Source organism: Nipponia nippon, unplaced genomic scaffold, assembly GCF_047370975.1.
Source record: "Nipponia nippon isolate SJK-2023a ecotype South Korea unplaced genomic scaffold, ASM4737097v1 scaffold_18, whole genome shotgun sequence".
NCBI lineage: Eukaryota > Metazoa > Chordata > Aves > Pelecaniformes > Threskiornithidae > Nipponia > Nipponia nippon.
In genome coordinates, this window is record NW_028262334.1 from 2,225,739 (window position 1) to 2,250,034 (window position 24,296).

Here is a 24,296-nt window from a genome sequence, read left to right on the forward strand (position 1 = left end):
AGAGGAGAGGAGGGTGGGCACCCATACCCGCTGGGCTGGACCTGCTGGGCTCGGTCCTTTCACCCTGGCTCTGCAGGGAGGTGTTCGGGGGGTTATAATCAGCCTAAATCAACCAGTTCCCGATACTACTGAATTTAGAGTTCTAATTGCTTTGCTCGGTGTGGGTGGCACTTGGTGTGCTTGCCAGGGACATGATGGATGCCAAAGACTCTGCTGGCTTTGGTTCCCGGCCTCGCCGTGGGAGCTGCCAGCCCCGTGCCCGTGCCCTGAGCTGTCCCCCACGGCTGCTCTTGCGATGCCATGACGTTTCTGCATGGTCACCGTCCCTGGGAACGGGGTGTTTGTCCTTCTGCAGCCCACTGCTGTTTGCAGTGGTTTGCTGAGCAGGCAATGCTGAGCACCTCGGAGGAAAACCCCAAACCGCAGCACAGGGCAAACCTTGGGATATGACATTTTATCCCAAGTCAGCGTGTTTTTTAACTTCACCATCTTGCTAAGCACGGGAATAAGTGCCTGTGAGCAGGATCCTGCCTTGCCCAGTGGAAGTGGCAGGTGCCTGGGAAGGGACTTGGTGGCAAGGGGATGGACTGATCCTGCCCAGGCATGTTGCTTAGCTCCCACCCCAGTGCTGTGGAGTCTGCAAAGCTCAGCCTTGCTGGGGAAACTGAGGCTGTGACAGGTCTTGGCTCAGGACCCCTTGGTGCCGCCGGACTGTCTGTCGTCACAGCACGGCATCACAGCAGCATTGTGCCCCGAGGTCAGCCCTTGGCAAGGCCACGTGCAGGAGCACCCGTGGCCAAGTAATCCTGGCCCCACCAAGCCCTGCAGCGGTTTTTGGGAGCCCCCAGCTCCCACCGCACTGCCTGTCCCATGCACGGGCTGCATGCCACCCAGCGCTGCCTGGGCCGTGCATCTTTTTGGGCCTCATCCAGGAGCTGGCCCGTAGCCGCACTGTTTGACTCCAAGCACACTGAAGAAGATAACATTAGTTTGCGGTTATTTTTCCCCTGTTGCTGGCTTGGTCTGCAGGATGCTTTGCAGGCTGTCTTTACAACCAAGGATAATTAACTGACCTTAATTAATTACCCTTAATGTATGAACATCCTTTCTGCTAGGGAGACAGGTGAACCGGCTGGTGGCAAACCCAGGGCAGCTCTGGTGCTGTTTGAGCCGGCGCTGGTGTGTCCTGATGGGGCAAGTCCTGCTCCTTCCCCGGGCTTGTTCTGCTGGCAGGAGGTGGCTAAAATGGGGCATCGCCCCCAAACCTCCTTGTGTTTCCGAGGCAATGCCTTCACACCCAAACCACGGGGACCCAAAAGCTGCACTGGCTCTTATCCCAGCTGAGTTAAATGCCGGAGGTGGGGCAGCTGCAGCTGAGGAGTGCGGGGGCTGCGTGGGAAGGGATTTTCTCGGTGCCACATCAAGCGCAGAGTTATCCAAACCTCCTGCTCCACGTGGGTGGGGGCTGCGGTGCTCAGTGCTCCCAAAACGGGGGCTGCCCCGGAAAACCTCCCGGTCTCCTCCCCGTTTGGGGCTGGGGGCCAGGGTCACCCTGAACCCCATCTCTACATCCAGCCTTGCCCACCCCTCCTGCCAAGGGGAACCGGCTGCCTCTCACAGCCCCTCCGTGCTCCCCAAAAGGCTTTCTTTGCATGTGTTAATGGGGCTGGGGGGGTGATGGAGCTGCTACGGCAGGGCCCTGCCGTGGGCTGGTGAGCTGGGGCTGGGGGTGCTGCCTGGAAGCAGCTGCTGCATCCTGGTGGTAATGAAAGCCATCAGGGAAACCAGCCCCCGAGCAGCCGCAGCGGCGTTTGGGAGCCAGATTTGACGAAGGGAAGTGACTCAACGTCTTGGAAGGAGTTGGGGGCGGTGGGGGGGGTGGGGTGGCGGAGGACAGCGGGTGACCTGGGGTGGGGACAGCGCGGCGGGGTGGCTGGCAGCCATCTGCCTCCCCTCAGGCTCCCTGGTCAGGGCCAGCATCGCTCCGGAGCCCTCTGTGCTTCGCTAGCCCTTGTTAGGGTGGTGTGCTCCCAGCCAGGGGGACGGGACAGGAAAGGAGGCCCCTTGGGATGTGGTTTGTTGCTTCCTCGCGCTAGGTCGCAGTAGTTCCCAGCTCCCGGCGTCACACCCTCTCCCAGCTGTTGCTCGCGGAGCATCGTGCTGCCAAGAAAACCCCGGCGATGGATGCTGCCGCGACTCCTTCCCCCTCCCCTCGCCCTTAAAACCAGCGGGGAGTGGCACTGTGCCTGCGCCTGGCCCCGCAGCACCGGGGTCTGCACGGGGATGAGAGCCCGCTCGCTCCCGGTGAGCCTTCAGTGCCGGGGTGAGCAGCTCCTCTTCCTCACCAGGCACGGGGTGGCCCTGGCACCCCGACTTGGTCCTCCCCAGCACGGAGCAGCGGGAGAGCGTGGCATTGCATGAGGTATTTGGAAAACTCTCTGGAAGGCTTGAGAGGGGGATACTGGGGGGACTGGGGTGTGTTCCTGTGGGAGAGGACAGGACGGGTCCTTGCCGGCAGAGCCAGTCTGTGCAACCCACCCCAGCCAGGACCATGTTTCTCATTTATTTTTTATTGCTTTTGGGAGTGAACTGCATTTACTGCTGCCGTGAGGGGGCTGCTTCACCTGGGCGCTTTGGGGTGCAAAGGGTTTGTGCCCCACTGGGGACCTGGCGCATGCCACAAATGCCACAAGCATGGCATACACCGCATCGCTGCTAGCACCCAGCACCCCATGGAGCTGCTGCCCCATCCCGAGGGTCCCGCAAGCCCCTAGGAGCGGGACACCAGCGTGCCGGTCATGAGCCGCCTGGATTGGCACATCACCGCCTGGTGCAGACATCTGGGCTTTTTGGGTCTCTTCTCCTTTCTCCGGGCCGAACTCGCCGATCCAGACGCATCAGCAAGTTTCCTCCTGATTCAGCCATGGGGGATGTTGCAACGCAGCATTGTGCAAAGGCAGGCATCGGCCCTGGCTCCAATTCCTCTTTTTCAGCCCCTGGTTGTGGGAGCCTGTCCCCAGCCATGTGCAACAGGGGTTAATGTCCCCACCTGTGTGGGGCATGGTGGTGGCCGCAAGCTCCCCGGAGGCATCACTCCTCTCTGGGCATCGCCCGCTGTCCCCTGGGTCACAGCTGGGTGGCAATTCCCCCGTTGCAGTGCCGCCGGCTCTGGGGAAATCAGGATTTCTCCTTTGTGCGTGGCTGAAGCCGAGAGCTGGAAAACACATCGATATTGGTGATGGCGAGCAGGCGGGGGCTCTGCCCTGGGCTCACTGCTGGCTCCAATTGAAAGTCGTGCTCCTGGCGCAGGTGCCAGGTGCAGGATTTTGGTCCAGCCGCTGCATGTGCATGTATTTTTAGTGTGTATCTCCCTCTGGATGGGCTTCGCTGGCTCGGGGTGGAGGTTAGTGGCTGTCCAGGTTCAGCCTGTGCCCAATTGCTGGGTGCACGGTGCACACCGCAGGCAATTGGCACCTACTCGCAGGCACAAGGCCGAGGCCAGGCTGGCGCTCAGCTGCTGCCCCTCTGCTTGGGGTCCTGGTGCAAACGGGCTGATTCATTGCCGGGAACTCGCTGCCGGATCCAGACCCACATCAGTGCGTGGGGCTCAGCTGGACAAACAGCTGGGAACAGGCAGGACCTGGCGAGCGTGCCGGACGAGGCGGCACGGCAAGGGGGGGACGTGCTCCCCTTCTGCCATGCACCCCAGGGACGGTTTGGGTTACCCCTCTCCTGTGTGTGCAAGGCTGGGGGCATCCCAGGCGGTGGGGCAGGGACATGGGGGTCCTGGGGAGCATGGATGTTGGGCAGCCTGGGGTGGAGATGCCCCATCCCTGATCGCAGGGGTCCTTCGGCTGTGCTCACCCCTTGCCGGGATCAACAAGACCATGGCTTTTTTGCACTGGCGAGGGATTCCCAAACCCTGCCTGAGGAGTCCCATGTGCAGGCAGCGCAGGGGCTGTGGTGGATGGGACACAGCACCGAGGGCAGCCAGCTGCCCCGTCCCCTCTCCGTGTCCAGCTGAACCGTGCAGGAAAGTGCCTCTACCCAAGGTCCTGAGTCCCCACATCCTGCTGCTGAGCACCGCTTCCCCTTCCCAGGCGCTGCCCATCTACGCACTGAGCCCAGCAGCTGGTCTATGCCACCGGCTGTGGGTTTTTTTCTTGTCCTCTCATCGGCAATATGTGCGTGTCCCTCTCAGGATGAGAAAGCTCAGCAATATCCACGGCACCCTCCGCTCGGATGCCAAAGCGACATAACCCTGGGGTCATTTGCGTGCAAGCCCTAACGAGGTTATAGAAAAAGCAGAGATGTGTAATCCAGCCTCCCTGCGCTCAAAACCCACGGGGATATATCAAGCTCAGGTAAATACCTCTGGGTTTATATATATCTATATTAATATATATGTATTTTTTTTATACATATTTGGGAGGGATGGGTTTTGCTGCAGCCAGCGGGAAATCATTGCTTTGCTCAAGGGATTTGCAACTGGTTGAGGTTTTTTGCTCCCCTGTTATTATAAAGTGAGTTTGGGGTTTGGCACGGCGGAGGACGGCAGGCGGCAGTGACATCCGGGGTCCCAACATGCAGCATGCGTTGGGACCCCGGAGGTCACCGCCGCCTGCCGTCCTCCACTCAAACCCCCTGTTTTTTCTAATTCTCCATAAAATCCCCAGCTTTTTTGGAGATGGGTTTTACAGCCTGCGGTGGTGGGAGCCCCCACGGTGGCTTTGCATGTGGGAAAGCTGCACGGAGGGGAGAGGAACTGGGTGTGAATTTAGAGGGGGGGTGTCCTTATAGCGTGGCAGTGTCACTTCGGAGGGGACAGGGAGAACAGGGGACTTTTCATTGCCGTGCTGATCAGCATGCAGCTGGGAGCGCGGCACGCAGCTGCGAGCCGGGGGCTGGAGGATGCTCCTGTGGATCTGGGGTGAATTTCTCACTTGCGGGGGCTGAGCTCTGCCAGCCCCAACCTTCCCCCATCCCCGGCACTGTCACGTCCCTCCCTCCGGCAGCAAGAGGGACAGACCAGTTTCCTTTTCTTGGTTTCCTTCCTCTTTGTACCCTCGAAATCCCGAGCAGTTGAGAGCAGCTGGAGCAGCCCCGCAGGTGGCACGCAAGCTGCTGCCCTTTGCCTCTACACAGTGTCCCCAAGGTGTGTGCTGGCTTTGTCCCCGAGCAGTCGGGATAAAGCCCAGGCCGTGGTTAGGGACACCCTCGCTGGGCTGAGGCAGGTCCTGGAGCCCTAAAGGGGATGCAGTGTTTCACGCCCTATCCCACCTGCCAGGGCTGGCCCGATGCAGTGGGAAGGATGCTCAGGAAAAGGGACTTTTATTGGCCTTTTTATTGCCTGCAAAGTGCCAGGAGAGCCTAGAATTAATAGCAACCTATATATAAAAAAAAAAAAGAGAGAGAGAAGAGGAGATGAAAGAATTTTATTATCTCAGAAGCAGCTCGAGTCATTTTAAGCAGCACAGAAACACAAACTGCCCTTTTTGAAGAAAATCTTTGCCTGTGTAGGTACAAACGCTCAAGATTTTCCCCTTTAATTCTCAACCCTTCACAAGCACAGGAAGGACGGGGAGCGAAGGGCTGGGCTTTTACTAATGGGGTGGCTCTTAACAACCCGGGCACTTTGTGCCAGGGAAGGACGGGTTCCCTTGCAGGGCTCCTGCAGGAGTTTTGCCCTGCACAACCTTTTGTTTTGAGGTTAAACACCAGTTTCTGGCCGGATTGGGCTGCACTCTCCATCAGGGGGACCCCACACCGTGGCCGGGGGCAGCTCGTGGAGACCCGTCTCATCCCGACCCTACCTGACCTGCACAGCCTGGCTGGCTCTGCCCAGATAAACACTGACTCATGCTGTTATTCTGTCCCACCCTGGGCACAGCCAGCTTTTTTAAGGCTGCTTTTTCCAGCTATTCCTTTTTTTTTTTTCCCTGTTCACACGGGCGGGGGACGAAGCCTTAGCCGGTATGCAGGGAGCAGCTGGGCGTGCCGAAGGCTGCCAGGCACGGGGTTCCCGGCGGAGCGAGGAGGTGAGGGCTGCTCCATGGCGGTGAAGTGGGGATGTGCCTGAGTGCCATGGGTGCAGGTAAGGCTCAGGCTTCCCCGCTGTCCTGCAGCCAGCCTTGGGGCAGAGCTTGGTGCCTCAGTTTCCCCTGTGTGGACTGGCTTTTCCCCCTCCCTCTGCTTTGGGGGTCCTCTGCCACCGGTGACTTGGGGGAGCTGCCAGCCTGAATCCTCGCTGGCAGGAGCCCGTGTGCTCGGCATCAGGCTGTTGTGGATGCCCAGCATGCTGCTGCCTCTCCCATGGCATCCTGCATCCCTGTCCCCTCCCAGATCCCTTCTCATCCGGCTGGAGCTGGACAGAGGGTTCAGGGACGGGTGGCAGGGCTAGGACCGCAGCCAGGGAGCAGCTTTTGGGCAGGCCAGGGCTCGGGGTTTTGCAGTGGTGTGGCCTAGGCTCCCTTTTGATGGGTGTGTGGCTGGTGTCCGATTTACACCGAGGGCTGGGGCTCCATCCTGGGCATCCTTGTAGGTACTGGGTTGCTGCACAGCATCTCTCCCTGCAGCAGCTGTTGCCATGGCAATTGCTGGCTAAAATAAGGGTGAACTGGAGCTCGGTACCCGGAGTTGCTTTCCCATTCCTTTTGTTTTCTTGCTCCCCCCAAGCTCTGGCAATCCCCGGTGCAGGACTGGGAGCTGCTGCCGCGGGGCCGGACGCTGGATCCCGGCGGGGACATCCCTCCCATGTAACCCCAGGCTGGAAAAATGTGGGTTCTGGAGGGATGGATGGGGTGGCCTCAGATGCCAGCTTGGGACGGCTCATGCATCCATCTTCCCTAGGGGCATGTTCCTGCTGACAGCGATGGGAGCTCGCTGTGCTCAGGATCCAGCCCGCAGGGTGGGACTTGAGCTCAACCAGAGCAATAAGCCTCCACGGGACTGGGACCAGCATCTGCCATGGGGAGGAATCCAGGGCCGCAGCAGGGCTCAGAGGGGACAGGTGTGGCCAGGTCCAGGGGGACATCGAGATGCTGCTTCACCCCGTGCCCTTCCCAAAGCTCCTCAGATGAGCGACCGTGTGTTTCCCCCAAACATCTGCCTGCAATTCCCATCTCACCGAGCGAGGCCCTTCTCCCACGCGTGCCGGAGGAAGCGGGTTTGGGGTGCGCTGGGACCTCGGAAACCGCTGCTGGGAAGGAGGGGAAATGCTCAAATGAGAAAAAGGCAGAGCAGCTGCCTGGGGGCGGCAGCAGCTGTGCAGGCAGGGGTGCAGGCAGGGACACAGGCAGGGACACAGTGCACCAGGGCTGGCAGTGGCAAGCAGAGCCCAGCCTGGTCATCCGCCTGCTTCCCAGGGGAATTGTCTGTCCTGTTCCTGGGCGTCCCTTGCACCCTTAGCACCCCATGCGTGCTGTGGGGGGGCAAGCACTAACCCGAGGACACCCCCAGTTTTCCCAGTGCTGGGAGAGTGCTTGTGGGGACACTCGCCCAGGCACACGCTGGTCCCAGCCCGATTTCATAGCACCATGCAGGTAAAAGCGTGATGCACTTTGACAGCTCAGGCAGGATCTTGTGTGCTCAAAAGCTGGTCTGCTTATTTTATTTGATTTTATTTGATTTTATTTGATTTTTTTCCCCCAACCTGTATCAGTACCTCCAGTAAAAGCATTGCCCGCAGGCGTTGGGGGAGGCAGAAGGCAGCACTGGCAGCCTGCCTGTCTCTATAAATGCCTGGTGCAGGCAGCTGAGAGCTCGGGCAGCACCCGTGCCCGGGTGGTACCCGCTGCCAGGGGCTGAGCATCCCCTGCCCTCCCTGGGCATGGCCGCATCCCCTGCATGCAGATCCGGCCGACCTCCCCCCATTTCCCCGTAGCCCCGGTCACATCCGTCCCCCACCCGTCTGGTCTGGCCGCGGAAGAGCTTTTCGCCCAGAAAAGCTGGATTTGAACATTTTCTGCTGTTCTCTCCATTTCCTGTGGCCTTCCCAAGAACAACATCCCTGACCTCATCCTCCCCCGGTGCGCGCCGGGATGCTGCCGATGTGCAAGCCGCCCGTCGGGAATCCCACCCCGGCGCCCACAGGCCGGACTCAGCCTTCCTCAGGTACCAAGACAAATACAGCTGCAGGAATGACGGGGCCGTCAGCAGCTGGCTGGGCTAAAAGGCTATTTTGGGTAGATCCTGTGCTCATTTTTGTTGAGGTAGGAGGACAGAGATGAATAGACCGAATGGGGAGTGAAGTGGTTTTGGCTCGAGCGGGGTATTTTCAACCCAGAAAGGAGCACTGATACATGCTCACAGTTATGTGGCTTTTTTTTTTTCCAAACTTTGGGGGTTTTGCAATGAGAAGTGGGGAGGTTTCACGTGGCCACCCCTCAGGCTCTCCGTTTTTGGGAGGATTTTGGGGAGGCAGGTGGAAATTTGCTGGACAATTTGCTGGTGGGTCTGGGCTCCAGCCCTGGTCCCTATCCCACCCCCAGTGCCCAGAGCCATCCCAGGAGGTTTATGGTGAGTTTGGCAGCTGCCTGTCTGCAGCCTTGGGGTTTGCAATAGCTCAGCACGAGCCCTGGAAAAAAACCCTCATCTGCCAGAAACGGAGCCCTGCTGCTCCCGTCGCTCTCCAGGCATCGTCACCCCCTCATCCTGAGGAGGGACAAGGGCCATCCCTCTGCCCGACCCAGCAGAGGTCTGGGGCAGGTTTCTTTTACATTGTCTGCCTTGCCCATCTTCAGAAGGGCAAATGTTAAAACCCAATAAAGAGAAAGCAGGTGGGGGGGAACAGCAAAATAAACAGAAAATTCAAATAAATAATCTATTAAATACAGCTTTGAAATGTCAAGCTGAATGTCATCGCGCTCACTGGGCTCAGTGATTAAAAAATAATAATAAAGAGATTTTACATTAAAAATATGAGTAGGCACAATGGGAAGAGGAGCCTGTAATGCTGCAGGAATCCTTCCCGCCTGCCCCGGGCAGGGGACCGATGGGTGCCGCAGCGAACATGGGCTCTGGCTGACCTCATGGCGGTGAGGGGCAGCGGTCTGTCCCCAGGGGTCCCTTGCTCACCCCACGGTGACATCAGGGTGGGAACGGCAGGCGGGTGGCATTTCTTGGGGGTTTCTCCCTGGTGGCAGAGCGAGCCCTGGGATTGTCGGGGCTCTCCAGCCAAGGGCGGTGGGGTGGGGTGGGATGGGATGGGATACAATGGGGTGGGATGGGATGGGATGGGATGGGATGGGATGGGATGGGATGGGATGGGATGGGATGGATGCAGGGCTCTGGGCTCCCCCACCTTTCTGCAGCTTTGCCTTTGGAAAGGTGATGATATGAAAACCGCTGGTCCATAAAGGCAGCGGTCAGGATGGCTCATTACCCCGGAACATTAATAGTCAGCGCTGTAACAGCCAGTTCTGCTGATACTGTTACTTCCACCGGATCATCAACTTTAATTCATCCTTTTGACGATCAAGGTTTTGCCAGGGCAAGGCCTCCTTCCAGCTCAAACTAATTCACCAACCTTGTGCTAAAACCTTATTTATTCTGGCTGCTTATCGTCTCCTGGAGCGCGGCAAGGCGGGAGGCGATGGGGCTGTGATTTAAGCCCCCGGCCAGGGACTTTGCAGCAATGGGAGCAGCAGCAATCGCAGGAAGGAACAGGAGGAAAAGGGAGCCCAGGGAGAAACAATAGGTTACAACACAAACACTATGGGGATTTCAAAGCAAGACTGGCAGGGAGGGTGATGGCCAGGGGGACCTTTGAGCTAAAACTCCCTGTAAACAGGAGGGTCCAGCCTGGATGGGCAGAGCCACGTCTTTCCTGCAAGGACAAGGTCAGGTGTGATGCCCTGAGCTGGGGATTGCACAGAGCTCGCCTCTCTTGCCGTGGCTTACACCGGCATCTCAGGCTTTGCTAATTGCCTTTGGTGGCTCTTGGCTTTAACCCACCGTGACTGTTCACAGGGGAGTGGTTGAACCCATTTAACACAGGGCTCTAAGTGGCTGGTGGAGACTGGCTTCTGATGGTGGCAAACAGTGCTGTTAGTTACCACAATTAACATTTTAAAACACGCAGGGCACCAATTTAATCAGAGAAATAACCGTATGAGAGTCCAGGCACCTCACGCATATTTATAGCTTTAATTATTTATAACAACATTACCGTGGGCTTGATTGTAGAGTTCTTTGCATGTACCTACTGAGGCTGGCTTGTGTCGGATGCTTGTACTGAGCATACAGTACAGGATTTCTTTACTGGGTTATCCCAAAAGCTACTAGGATCGCGGCAGGTCCCCGACTTCACCAGCTCTGTGGTGGGGGGTCCCCAGGCCAGCACAGCCCCCCGAGGCACGGGGCAGCACCAGCCTGCTGGGGAGACTGCACAGGGTTAAATAATTGCGGCGGTGGCTGAGTTTCTGTTTCCTCTGTATCCCCACATCCAAGGGTGAATGGCCTTTGTTTGATCTCGGCTTTAATATTACAGCTCCGTCCCTAGACCTGCGCGGAGGCAGCTGCCTTTGTGCCCTGGGACGCTGAACCACCGCCTCTCCCTACATCCTGACAGGCGTCCAGCTGTGGAGCCGTGCTCACCGGAGAGGGAAGGTGAGAGGGTGCAACACCGGTTTCACCAGGCCGGGTGCCTGGCATCAGCAGGGTGTGCGGTCTGCCGCATGCTGGGTTTTCAGTCCAATTTGCTGGGTGCTCGGGAGAAAAAGAGAAGAGCTGTAATATTTTGCAGATTGGAAGATCTCAAAGCTGTTAATGAGCTGTTAATGAGCATCATCCTAGTTTTTCCCCTGGAAGTAGGCGGGTAATAGACGTTTTTTGTAGGATGAGGCTACAGCCACATCCTGGTGGAGACGAGGGACTGAATCATGTCCTGTGGCTCAGGGAACTGATGTCTCTCTTGGGTGGGGGGTGGAAACCCAGTGAAGAGCTGCAGGAGCATCTTCCTCCGAAGCCAGCAGCGGGGTCCCCATGGGATCCCCCATACCTGTGTGCTCCATCCCCTCTCTCCACGGCCTCTCGTGCCCATGCGCATTGTGGGGTCGGGATCCCTCCCATGGGCTGTGCTTGCTGTGATTAACACCATGTGTTTGCTCAGCAGGAACACGCAGAGAAGCGTTGCCAGCCAGAGAGCCCAGGGCTGACCAGACTGTCATTTATTTACAGATAATGGCACTTTCCAATTTGTCCAATTACTTGGATGATGTCGATAACTACAGTGACTACCCAGATTACACCTATGAGGAGCCTGGCAGTGTGTGGACAGACCCAACCCATGACCCAAAAGACGTTGCGAGGATCCTCTCCGTTGTCATCTACAGCGTGTCCTGTGTGTTGGGCATCCTGGGGAATGGCCTCGTCATCGCAATCATAACTCTGAAGATGAAGAAGTCAGTCAATGCCATCTGGTTCCTCAACCTGGCCGTTGCTGACTTCCTCTTCAACATCTTCCTGCCCATAAACATTGCTTACACGGCCATGCGGTACAACTGGATTTTTGGGACAGTCATGTGCAAGTTAAACTCCTTCCTCCTCATCCTCAACATGTACACCAGCGTCCTGCTGCTCACCACCATCAGCTTCGATCGCTATGTGTCGGTGGTTTTTCCCGTCTGGTCTCAAAATCATCGATCAACCAACCTCGCGTATTTAGTTTGCTTGATTATCTGGACTGTCGGCATCATTATGAGCTGCCCATCTCTTGTCTTCCGAGACACGGCACAAGCCCGCAACTCCGTGATTTGTTTTAGCAACTTTTCCCTCTCCAGGAATAAGTCTTACCAAACCCTGGCACTAATGAGACATCGAACAGTGAACATCACCAGGTTCCTCGCCGGGTACATCCTTCCTATAACCATCATCACCTTCTGCTACGTCGCCATTGTCTTCAACTTGCGTCGAAACCGCCTTGCCAAGTCCAAAAAGCCCTTCAAGATCATCGTCACCATTATAGTCACCTTCTTCCTTTGCTGGAGTCCCTACCACCTGCTGAACCTCCTGGAAACAGAGCCCAACATGATCCCGCACTCTGTGTTTGAGATCGGCATCCCCATAACCACAGCGCTCGCTGCCTCCAACAGCTGCATGAACCCCGTCCTCTATGTCTTCATGGGCCAAGACTTTAAGAAGTTTAAGGTCACCATCCTCTCCAGGCTGGTGAATGCCCTCAGTGAGGAGACGGGCCACTCCAGCATCGTTCACAGGAGCTTCTCCAAGATGTCTTCAATGACTGAGAAAGAGACGACAGTCGTCTAAACTCAACCTGGGTGCCTGCAGGAGGGCCATAGTCCTCCGGTGTTGCCCATGCTCACCACTATGATGGTGGCCACCCTTGCGGTGGCCCCTGGTGTGGGATGAGCATGGTTCAATGCTGTCCTATAGTGTATTATTTGACTGGGCTTGCTGCCTGGGGGCTGGCAGGTGTTGGAGACCACTGCTCTGTGCACGTGGAGAAGACACAACCTCCCGTAGTCTTTCTTTGTGATTGCAAAGATGATTGCACCAAACTATTTAAGAAAACATTTCAGGGCATTCCTGTCTAATCTATGCATTTCCTGGCCTGGCCAGGACATCGTTATGGGGAGACTGGGCAGAGGATGTGTCTGGGAAGGCATCTCCGCTACCACGCTCCCGAGATGTGTGGCTGGGTGGGCACCCATCGTGGATGCTACCTGCTATGGCAAAACTGGTGACACTCTTTCTATGTCCTATGTATGCATATAGCGACTCATGTTAAAGTCCTAAAGTATATTGGTACTAGCACAATATGTTTTTAACCGTGTTGTGAGCACTTTGTACCCAGCAAGACCCTGGAAAGTGTCTTTATAAGAAGGGTTTGAGTATCCCAGCCTTGAAAACTGGGAAATCTCATGTCTTCTAAGTGATCCAGACCCAGGGCCACATGCCAGGGTGGGGGACTGGGCCCATGCCTAGGGTCACCGACATGGAAAACTTGGAGAAAAAAGAGGGAAAGATTCATTTGAAGTGTCTTTTGAACAAACCCCACTTTGATGGGTATGTTTCACATGGTACATTTTGCAGAGCAGTTTGATGCTTCGGGCCGTGAGTCCCAGCAGCTCCTTGCCAAGTGCCTGGGTGGCACCAGGGAGCAGGTCCATGGTGCTGGTCCCCAGGCTGTACGGTCCTGGGGGAGGACCTGCCTTTCCCTCCCGGATCCAGGTGGACCTGGGGACTGGCTCCATTGATGGCTGCTCCCTGGTGTGATCAGTCAGTCCTATGGGAAGATTTTGGCTCTTCCCCACCAGGCAGCAAGTAACCTGCCCGTCGCTGGTGGGAGACTCTGCCACCGCACACAAATCTCCGTGGTGAAGGATGGGCCGAGCCACTGCCTCTATCCAATTTCATGCACAGTTAATTTGGGAGATCCTTGACCATTTGGGCTTCTTGACTGTGACAAGTGAGCGGACACCGGTGTCACACTTATTTATATGTTGGTTTCTCTGTGTCACCCACAGCCTCTCATTCCCAGGAAAGCAAGGAACAACCAAGCCCTCCACCTGCGCCGAGTGCCGGAGCAGAGCCAATCCCTGGCACTGGGTTCAGGCAGTCCCCAGTGGCATCGGGGACATTTTGGGGGGTCCCAGCCCATGCGATGCCTGGGGGAGCTTTCATGCAAAGCCTTGCACAGGGGCCGGTACACTGGCAATTGAGAGACTGCTCACAGGTGCCCACAATGGCTGAGATATTTAATTATAGCGTTCTTTAAAAAACAAAAAATGGAAAAAAAAGTGAAGAGGCAGCTCCCAGGAAAAGACACAGAGCTATTTACAGGCTCCCGTCAGCAGCAGATCATGCCAGACACAGATAGAAACTGAATCACAAAGCCCCAGTAATTGAGCTGCAGTGCCGAGCTGCGGGAACGCCGCCGATAATAGCAGACGCTGCGGCGGGAGCTGGATTTCAGACAGATTATCAGGCGTCCCCTTCGCCCCCGACACAGCCTTGCTGATCTACCTTGATCTGCATAACCTCGTTAGCATCGGCGTGATGGGGAGAGAGGGGAGCACCTGCACCCCACGAAGCTCTCGGTGCGCTCCTCTCCCATTACACGGGAGCAGAGGGACGAGGCAGTGCCTGCAGCATCCCTGCCCAGCGCTGCCAGCCCCTGGTGCTGCCCGCATCGCCCCTGGGACAGGGATGCCGATGGATCCGGTGCGTTTGGTTGCAGTTTTGGTGCTGCCGGCTGGTGTGTGCTGGGGCATCTTTGGCCCCCACAGCGGGGCAGGGAGGTGCCCGTCCTCGCCAGTGTTGTGAGGGATGCTGCAGATCCAGTCTGCTAAAAGTGGGGTGCAGAGGGGTGGGGGATTTATCCTGAAAATAAAGGGTGTCCATCCTGAGCCCAGAAGGGGAACACAGCAGGGTGATGGGGATTATAAGGGACATTAATGGCAGCTTGGTGAGTGCCACCTGTTGGGTGCTGCTCTCAATAACACAGGGTGGCTGCAGGGCACCCAGCCCCCAGCCACAGGCATCTCCCTGTCTCCCGGGTGCTGGGAACTGGCAGGCTGAGGAGTGCTGGCTGCTTCCCCAGGGAGCAATGTCCTGTCCCTGGGCTGCACCGCGTGCCATGGCTGAGCCCGGGGCTGCTCCCGCTGCCAAACCGCCTGCGAGGACCATCCGCACTGCTTTCTCCCGTGAAACCTGTGTGCTCCGTAGCCTTGGAAGAAGCCGTGACTGAGGAGGCTGCAGGGAGGAAGGCTTTGGCAGTGGGAAGAGGCTCCCCTCGCTCATGTTACACACAGTATTTAATTACCTGCTGAAAGGTCACAAGGTCCCTATTAGCAGTCAGACAGGACAGATGGGATGGACAGGGCAGACAGACAGACAGACGTTCAGGGAGGCGAGGGGGACACGCAGAAATAGCAGAGACAGAGCAGGAGCCCAGGACCCGTTTGGGGGATGGGGTGCACCGCAGAGCCAGCAGCCACTGATACTTCTTGGGCTCAGGGTTTGGGGCAACAGAGGAGCTGGGGCAGGAACGGCCGGTGCGCCTGGGCTCGCCTTTCCCTGCCGTGGGACGGGTTCGGGGGCAGCGTGGGATGGGGGGAGCCGGGCAGCCCGTGTCCCTCGAGGACCCAGTGCCGTACCATTGCTCCTTGGTCCGGCGCCGTGATGCTCCCAGGCCGTGCTGGAGCGGGGCTGCTCCTCACTAATTTTCGTGGCTGGATTTTGCAAGCCCATCTATTATTACTGCAAATAGCTTTCCAAAAAAAAGTGATGACTTGGTACATAACCTTGGGTTAAATCATCATTATAATGACAGCTTGGGAAACCTAATATTTGAGTTCGTCTTTGTAGCTGTTTGCCTATTTAATAAAAAACCTGTTTTACATACAAATACCCCCGGTATGTGCTCAAGCCCGTCACGTGGAGCAGGAAAGATCCCAGGGCTTTTTAGAAAGCAGTCGCTTTCTAGTGTGCGTTCCCGATTCCCGGCGTTGAATTTGGGATTGCAGGAAAGCAGTCAGGAGCAGAGGGGCACAGGGATGTGGGGCTGGGGCTTTATGGCCAGGAGCCAACGACTGAGACGGGAGCGTGTTGCTCCAAGCCCCTCATATGGGAGATCTTCCAAAGATGCTGTCTGTGGGTTTCCCCCTTTAATTTGTCCCTGAGGAGGCCAAATGGCTCTTTAGGGGAAAAAAAAAAGTCTCTGTGCAAAAAAAAAGCAGCTGAAAGAGCATTGTTTCCCCTGTGCCTGAATGTGGTGCTGAGCCCGGCAGTGGGGGCCGGTGTCCGCTCCCCCCACCTGCTTTGTTAATCTGCGCACCGAGCCGCCGCCAGCCTCTCCCCCGGCTTCGTGTCAGCCCGACGTGTTCCCAGTCAGATAAGATCTGGCAAACGCTCTGTTGTACTGATTTGAAAGAGGAATTATTAATACCGGCGCTGAGATTGGTCTCTGCCTGGGAGCTGTCTGCATCTTGCCCAGCGGAGGCTGGTTCCCCCATCGCCTCCTGCACCCCACGAGCCCCCCGCAGACCCACCCTGTCCCTGGGGCTGTTTGAGGGGACAGGACAGCGCGGAGGGGCTCGGCCCCTGCACCCCAGCAGGCTCCTGGTGCTCTGCCCCTCCAACATCCATCCAGACACCCCGACATCCATCCAGACACCCGGGTCAAGCAGCGCGTTGCTGCTCCATCCCCTCCCGCTGCTGGTTCCCCCCATCCCGGCAGAGTTTGGGATGAGGATGAGGAAGAGAAGGGAAAAATCCCCCGAGTTTCGCCCGCTGGACCCTGTAACCCACCAGGCATTGAGCGAGCCTCCCCGGGGAATATCGGTGATTTCTGTTCCCATGTCGGCCATCAAGGCAAGCAGTAAACAGATCAAACAGAGAGCATTAAAAATGCATATATACAAAACAGAAACAGGGCAGAAATATTCATCATAAAACTTCAGCAGCAGAACTGCTCAGCGCGCACGAGCCTCTTCTCCAGATTTTTCTTTCCCTATCGGCAGCGTGGCAAAGAAACGCAGCTCAATATTGCCTCAATTCCTCTGATATTGCCTAAATGCTACAGGCATACCCCGGCATCTCGCAGAGCAGGCGAAGATGCATCCTTTCAGTTCTCCTTTTTTTTGCAGTGCCAGAGATTTTATTCATCCAGGGGAGGGAAGCTCGCCCTGCTGTGTCGGCTGCAGTCCCCTACAGCGATAGGAAGGTCCAGTATATTAAACTGTGGGTCCTCGGAGGCATCCCACTGACCCCGGTTCACCCCGCTCCTGCAGGGACTGATAAACTGGCCACTCAGCTGGGAGACGTTCTTAGCTATGAATTAACACCATCCTCTTGATTAATGCCGGCAGGAGGCTAATGACACCGCGGCCAACTCGAGTGACGTGCAAAAACTGTAATTAGCTTCCAGAGAAGGGGCTCGGTGGGAGCCGCAGCTCCAGGGCTGGGTGGCACAGCCAGCCCCGCTCTGTGCCGGCACGGTGACAGCTGCCTGGCTGGGGTCTGCAGCCCCTTTTGGGGAAGAAGTCGGTGAAATTGGTAACCGGGGGTACACCTGGGTTTAGCGTCTAAGAGTCAAGGGGTGAATGGGATCCAGAGCTACCACCATCCCCATGAGACTTGCAATTAAGGCTGTTGTGGGGATCATGATTTTAGGGTAGGTCGGAGCTGGCCGGGAAAAAAAAACAGCAGGTTTTGGAGCTGGGACACTGACCCCCAGCCCAAGACCCCCATGCCCAGCCCTGGGACCCCGACCCCCCGCCCAGGACCCACATCCCCATCACTAGGACCCTGATCCCCATCCCGAGGACCCTGACCCCAGGCCAGGACCCCCATGTCAAGCCCTGGGACCCCGACCCCCAGCCCAGGACCCCAGTCCACCACCCTGGGACCCTGTTCCCCAGCTGCAGCCATCCCACCTCTCCCTACCCCACAAGCCCATCGGGGTCCCACATGCCCCACATGCTGCAGGGCTCAGGACCCCCAGACCTTGGTACTGGTGCTGAAGCACGCCGGGAGCCCGTGGCAGGACCGGTGCTTGCCATGTGCCAAAGCTGCCTTGTGCCTCTCCATGTCCCCTCCCCACTGCTGCCTCCCCGTAATTACCCATTGCTCGCAGGGCCCCGAAACTTGGGGCTGAGTCTCATTTCACACGAGCAGTTGGGAAATTACTCCACAATATACTGAAATCATTTCTGTGGAACACATTACCGTCCTTAATGACTGTTCTTTTTCAATTAGCTGTCACTGCCCTGAAATAAAGCTGTGCTTTCCTTCTCCGATAAATCACTCCCTTTATTTGGAATTGGAATTAAGAAAAAAAAAAAATAAACACGTTACCCTTTCCCTTTCCTCGATGCCAGGCGGGTTGAAGCCATGTTTAAATTATCTCCGCTGCATTCAGGCAGATTGTCAACTGTAAATTTTACGGAAAATAGTAAAGCCAATAAATAAACATGCTTCTTTTGTCAGGGATGAATATTACTGCTGCTCAGATTTATAACTCACATTTCCCCTACATCATAGAGCTTTTGTCAAGGTGCTGTCGTAGCTTCTGTATTATGCTGCTGAGGTGGGTTATTTCCCTCTCATTTAAACAGCAGAATGAATTTCGTGTGTGATTTAATTAGGGAGGAAGGGGAGCCCCTTCCCTCCGCCCTGCTCTGAGGCCCCCAGCATCATTTGCATCGCTGGGGTCATTGCCCAGAACCCCCTGAATTCACCCCAAAGGGGCATCCACTGCCTTGGCCGGGGAAGGGAGCTCCAGCCTGATCCACTCTCGGGCATCATCTCCTCCAGCATCATCTCCTCCATTGCAGGGACTGGCCTGCTGGGTGCAAAGCCCATATGGAATTGGGGGAAATGCAGGGAATTTTGGTGCAGACGCCGTTGCTAGGGCAACAGCTGAGAAACCCATCCAGCCCGGGAGGGAGGATGCTGCAGCCTCCGCCAGCGCAGGACCGGGGAGGCAGGAAAACACTCCCAGGGGTGAGATACTGGTGAAAAAAGATGATTTTTAATGCAGGAAGCTGGGAAGGGTGGTCAGGGTCAACCCCTGGCAGCCCCCAGCCCCACACCAGCGCCGCGCGAGGCGGCTGCTCCCGCCCAGGGATCCTCAGGCCTCGCCGAGGCTGAGTCAGGCAGAAAGATTCACTGGTTTTAAAAATCATCGTGGAAATGCTGAGCGTTGCCTACCCTGCCTGCACATTTCAGTGCTCTCCAACGAGCCAGGCTAATGGCATTACGGAGGCAGCCGAGCAGGGCGGCTATTACATGTCAAGAGCTTTGCACATGAAAATGATGCAGAAAGGATGATTGGCTTCTCTTTCCTGGGGTAATATAAATTTTATTATTGCATGCCAGTCCCATGTGGTAAAAAAATAGCCTGGCATTTAATAAATAAATAAAAATAAAACAAAACATAAATTTTCAGCTTCTGCTCGCGGCTCGGCTGTGTGTGCGGGGTGAGCAGCCACCGGCAGGACAGTGAATGCTGCTCCTGCATTAGCCGGGACGGAGGCGAAGGCATGGACCCTCGTAAGCCAGGGCTGCTTGTGTGTGTGTGTGTGTGTGTGCAGCCAGATGTGCCGCACACGCTTACGGGGAGGTAATGACTTCCAATTGCTCCACTTCATTGCAAAAAAAAAAAAAAAGTATTTGCCATGAAATAAAGGCATTAAGCTTCAGTGATCCTTAAAGTCACAGGGGAAAAAAAGAAAAGGTAAGCTGATACTGCTGGTGCTCAGGGAGCCTCCTCCGTCCTTTTGCTATATCAGCTCTGAAGGGGTTTGGTGGAGGCGGCGATGCCCCCCGAGCCATGTGGATGGGGGTCCCCCCACGCTGGGGGTCCCGGTGCTGGGGGCAGCCCCCCCCCCACGCCTCCCCTTCCACCTTGCAAGCTGCAGCCCGGGACCCAGAGCACGGTGGCTGCAAGCAATGTTGTCTCTTAATTGTTTTATCTTGGAGATTAATTGGCTTTTGGGGTTTAATTTACTTCCGAGGTGTGGAAGGGAATGCTGTCCCTTCTGCAGAGGATGCCTGTCAGAACAAACCACACCCAGCACGTGTCTCGATCGCTGCAAACCCAACGCTATAAAAAAAGGGATTTCACCAACTTTAGCTAAGAGGGCGATCCGCCAACAGAAAAGGAATAAATTGCGCCGAGCCTGCTCTTGCTCCAGAGCCGAGGAAGGACGGGAGGCAACGGGAATAAAGCCTGCAGTAAATCTCCCCGCTCCCACCACGCACCCAAATAAACCTGTCTTTAAGGACACTACAAAGCTAATAAAACTTCCAAGAAGGAGCCACTTTGGTTGCATTGTCGGTGGTTTAGATGCAGGAATAACGTTAATGTGATTAAAAGCGGGGGGAGAGGAGCCATCCGCCAGTCATTCCCACGTCCTGGGGGACATCCAGCCCCTGGTCTGGGATGGGTGGGGGGTGCCGGAGTGCTCGGGCGGCCCCACAAACACACGGGAAGGCAGAATAGCAACAAAAACTCTCCTTTAATAGCTGGATTGACCTGAGGATTTGTTCTGACCGAGGTAGGCAGCCCTGGGGCCACCATGAGCAAAGGAGCACGGGGTCAGCTCGATTCCCGCTGCTGGGACGGGGCTCACCCACTCTCCTGGAAAACCTCCAGCCATTTGTCAAGGGAAGAGTTAAAAACAGGGCAGCTGCTCCCTATAAACACATTTGCCCACCACTGCCTCCCAGCAGCCCCACAGAGACTCTGCGTGCAAAGAAATGGGGACTGGGAACCTCCCAGCCCTGGCATCGCTGCCCCGTCCGCTCCGTACGCATGTTAGAAAAATATATTTTATTTAAATTCTCCTTTTTCTCCATGGAATTTTCTTCTCTCTCTTTGAATATAGATTGAGTGGTGTCTCTAGATTTCGACCTGTGCATGTATTTCTATCAAGATCAAGAGTTAAAAGCCAATCGTTAAATACCTAACTCTAGAAAAGGCTGCGTACAATATATGGCTTTTGCACCTACATCCAAAGGGGACTTGCAGGTTGGAAGGAGGGGAGGGAGCTCGTTTGCGGCAAAGCCAGGCTGGGGACGGGCTGGGAGGGCGGCGCAGGGTGGGGGACGGCTGGGGACCGCATGCAGCTCTGCACAAAGCCAGGCTGGCGAACGGCATCTTCCCAATGCGCACAGAGATCCTTTGGTTTCGCTTGCTCGTCAGCAGGCAGCGGGCGAGGGTGCGGGCAGGGCAAGGGTCCCGTAGCAGGGACGTGGGCAGGATTTGGCCAGAGGGACACCAAAAAGCTCAGCCCCAGGTTTTGCTCACCACTGCTGCGTGGGCTTGATGCAGTGGGGCTGCAGCACGGCTTCTGCTGGCAGCCCCCTAAACTGCTTCTGAGGGGCTCTTCTGGTGCCAGAGCTTTCAAAATGAGGCACGGATGTGCTCGTGGGTCCTGCAAGCTCTTCTGTCTGGGGCCAATATCCCCCTCTCGAGCATCGCCCACACGCCTGGGGGTGGCTCCCACCTGCAGCCCATGGGTGGGGCCGCTGCGGCCCCCTGGGTGGGGATCATGGGCCCCCCTGGGGCACCGGGGCTGGAGCAGTGACTGCATGGATGGAGTGGCAACGTTGCCCGGTGACGCGGCTGGGGACGCCAGCCTTGCCCCAGGGACCCCCCTGCCTCCAGTCTCAGGGAGGGTCCCTGCAGAGCCAAGGGAGGATGTGCTGGGGGGACATGGCCATCTCGTTCGGCGGCACTGCTCTCCCCGGCGCAGCCCTCCCGCTCTCCATAACCTCCAACCAGGATCTACGGGAGCATTGCCCATGCGGTGCCAACCCGTCCGGTCTCTCCTCCTTTGGGAAGGCCGATGGGCTCCATCCAGGGATGGGCAGCAGCCTTCCAGGGATGGCCAAGGAACGAGGGGAGTTTGGGGATACCCATCCCAGGGGAGCTCAGCTCCTGTGGCACCACGGCAGTGTGCCAGCGCCCGGGGGGTGCGTCAGGCACGGCACAAGCAACACAGCATCCCCGCCAGCCAGCCCAGAGGGACGGGCACAAATATCCCGCTGTAGGGGTATTGCCAAGGAGGGCAGCGGCAGCCAAAATGGGAGCAGGACGGAGCAGGAACCCCGCGGCAGGGAAGGCACCGTGCATCCCCTCGGCAGTGCCACCGTGCCTGGGTCCGTGTCGGCTAAGCAAGCTCAGCGATGGCTGGGGACCGTTCGTTGCTCATGCAGGGAGTTGATTAACAGCTAATAGCAGCAGATGGAGAGTTAAAAGAAAAGCCACCCACTGGGTGGAAGTAGGCAGAGGCCAGGGAGACCGAGCCTTTCCTCGCCACACAGGGTCAGGTCCCCCCGCCACCGTCACCATCATCTCGGGTAGTAGTCATCCGGGACTCCCGACAGATTTCGGAGTTTCAGAGCCGTGTCCACTGTTTTGATGTAGCCGCTGATCATCTTCCTCATCTCGGGGGTGTATGGGTCATACTCCAATTTTCTCAAGCCAGATCGCTTAAAGTTGCCGTCCTTCTGTCCCTCGACGCAGAGCAGCCTGTCCTCGCAGGCGGTGATGCCCAGCAGCCCCACCATCCGCTGCAGCTGGACAAAAAGGTCCCGCTTCAGGTCCTCAAAGTGCACCACCAGCACCTTCTTGCCGTAACGCAGCCAGTCGAGGGTGTGGGTCGCCCACCACGGCGCGTAGTTTGCCACGAACTCCGGCCACTCTGGAAGGAGCAGAGGACACGGTTAGTGGGTGTCCCCCCTGTCCCCCATGTCCCTTGCATCCCCTATCCCAGGGCCACCACCTGCGCTCCCTGATGAAATCTTTCAATTATCCTTCTCGCTAATTGATCTTCCCATAAAAATCAGGTGATAAAAGGGATAATGAAACATCAATAATAAGCCACAACTCTCCTGGCAGTGCTGTATACATCTGCCTCATGATGCATAAAAGCTCTGGGTATCTGCCTCTTCCTCTTGTCCTCCCCCAGAAACCAATGCCTGATTAATAGCTTAACTGTATTTAATTCCCCAAAGAATCATTAAACACAGTATCTGTTTCATTAAACAGATACAGGACAATTCACCTTGTGTAATCATATCACATAAAACTTTGCTTTGGAACTGCTCCAGGGATATCGTAAAATTAATGTCACGGAACCAAAGGGGGGTTTCACAGCGCCCGTGGCCTCTGCAGGCTCCAGGCAGGGCTGAGAACGGGGTGAGGGAAGGAAAATCCTCCCCCAGCACCGGCAGCTGTGGGCGAGGCTGGGGAGAGGGCACAGCTTTTTTCCAAAATTGCCCCAAAATTAGCTCCTAGGAGAAGGAAACAGTTTGAAAAGCCGGGCTGCAGGGAGCAAGGGGGTTTCTGCAGGGAGGGCTGGGGATGGGAGCCCCACGCCCCATCTTAATTACTCACATTTAATCACTTCTTTTTTGGTCCTCTGGATGATTTATTTAACCACGCACCCGAGCGCTAATTGCAAACCTGGCACAAACGAACTGTCCTCGTCGAGCACTTGCTTCCCGCACCGGTGGGAGGGCAGGGTGGGTGCTGATGGTCCCACAGGGACCCCTGGGCTCCACGGCCGGGGCCCTCCACGGGCTGAGCCCCCACATAGGGCCAACGAAATGGGGGTCTCCAGCCCCTCCCTCGTGCCAAACCACAGCTCTCAGCAATGCTCCCGGCCCAATTAAAGTCCTCAAGCAATGGAAAATCTCCATCTTTCCAGACAAGTCGTTCCAATGGTTAATTAACCTGATAATTAACCCATCAGCTAATTACACCATACATCCTCTGGCAAGAATTTGGTGCTGTATTTTGATGCGCATCCAAATCAGACCATGCTGGGGTAGAGGGAAGGGTCCCCTCTGCCTGCCCCCCCCCCCCCCCTCGGGGGCACAAGGCATGGGACAGCCATCGGGGCGGGGGGTTGGTACTGGAAAAACTCGGGAAGGTTCCCGTGGTGCTGGGGCTCCAGTGAGGGGATCGTCCTGCATTCCCCCTCCCGGCTGTATCTGCAATTTGCAGTTGTCCTTTGGGATGCAGCAGATGGGAATAAAATCTAGCAAGAGGCTCAGATCCCAGCATGACAGGGGCGATGCCAGCCCAGGGACCTGCCCAGGGAGAAAAGCCACCAAGGAAGCAGTGGGACATTTCTCTCCCCTGGTTATATGGGACAGGGCAGTGGGGAGAGCGGGGACGGGCCGTCTCCGGCGCTGCAAGCACATGGCGATAACGAAATCCAGGCACATAACAGCAACAACAGCAAAAGCTCCCCTTAAATAAACTCTGAATTAAGGGTAGCAGATGTTCAATCAAGCTAAATATTTTAACTCTTTCCAATGAAGTCAATTCCACAACAGCAATTTGTAAATTGCTATAATTAACAAGCCTCCACAATATGCCTGTGCACGGGAAAGGTAGTGTCTCCAGAGCAGCCGGGCGCACAGAAATAACACCCTGCCACCGCCTTGTCCATAGGGATGGGCTGGCGGCTCCCATGGGCGAGAGGGAGAGTGCGGCAAAGGGGCAGGGGGCTTCCCCTAGCCGGGGATTTTGCAGGCACTGCCCTGTGCATCAGCTGGGTCCGCTCTCCTGCGCCTCTGCCTTGGGGAAGGACAGATAACCAGGGCTTGGAGGAGCCCTCCTACCTCCTGCTAATTAGAAACTCAGGCACGTGTGAGATCGCACTGGGAAGGCAGAGCCGGAGCGGCGCTGCCCCATGGGGCTGCCCGTGCCAGGGCTGGCTCATCCCCTCCTGACAGCCGCCCTGGGCAGGGTGGTCCTGCTGGGACCCGGCATCGGTGGCAGCATGGAGATGCTGCAGCCCCACACCAACGCA

At 56.7% G+C, this 24,296-nt stretch overlaps 2 protein-coding genes across 8 annotated transcripts in view; one reads left to right on the top strand and one right to left on the bottom strand.

Moving 5' to 3' along the window:
- The first annotated feature begins 2,011 nt into the window (after nucleotides 1-2,011).
- Nucleotides 2,012-12,781, top strand: CMKLR1 (chemerin chemokine-like receptor 1). Of its 6 annotated transcripts, XM_087754921.1 has the most exons (4): nucleotides 2,017-2,422; nucleotides 4,202-4,364; nucleotides 10,490-10,608; nucleotides 11,179-12,781. In XM_087754921.1, exon 4 carries the CDS (start codon nucleotides 11,182-11,184, stop codon nucleotides 12,265-12,267), a length of 1,086 nt encoding a protein of 361 aa, XP_087611047.1. In that variant the 5' UTR covers nucleotides 2,017-2,422; nucleotides 4,202-4,364; nucleotides 10,490-10,608; nucleotides 11,179-11,181; the 3' UTR covers nucleotides 12,268-12,781. The 6 variants fall into 6 exon arrangements, with proteins under 6 accessions (XP_087611046.1, XP_009470768.2, XP_087611047.1 ...); XM_087754920.1 differs by lacking the exon at nucleotides 4,202-4,364 and having other exon boundaries at nucleotides 2,012-2,422; nucleotides 11,114-12,781; XM_087754923.1 differs by lacking the exons at nucleotides 2,017-2,422; nucleotides 4,202-4,364 and adding an exon at nucleotides 5,962-6,094.
- A 7,185-nt stretch (nucleotides 12,782-19,966) lies between these two features.
- The window catches only part of WSCD2 (WSC domain sialate O sulfotransferase 2), a 31,879-nt gene continuing 27,549 nt past the window's right edge, over nucleotides 19,967-24,296 (bottom strand). For both annotated transcript variants that reach the window (XM_087754795.1, XM_087754796.1), the window contains exon 9: nucleotides 19,967-22,175. In XM_087754795.1, coding sequence (XP_087610921.1) covers nucleotides 21,823-22,175 — 353 coding nt within the window. In that variant the 3' untranslated portion in view covers nucleotides 19,967-21,822. The remainder of the gene's footprint in view (nucleotides 22,176-24,296) is intronic.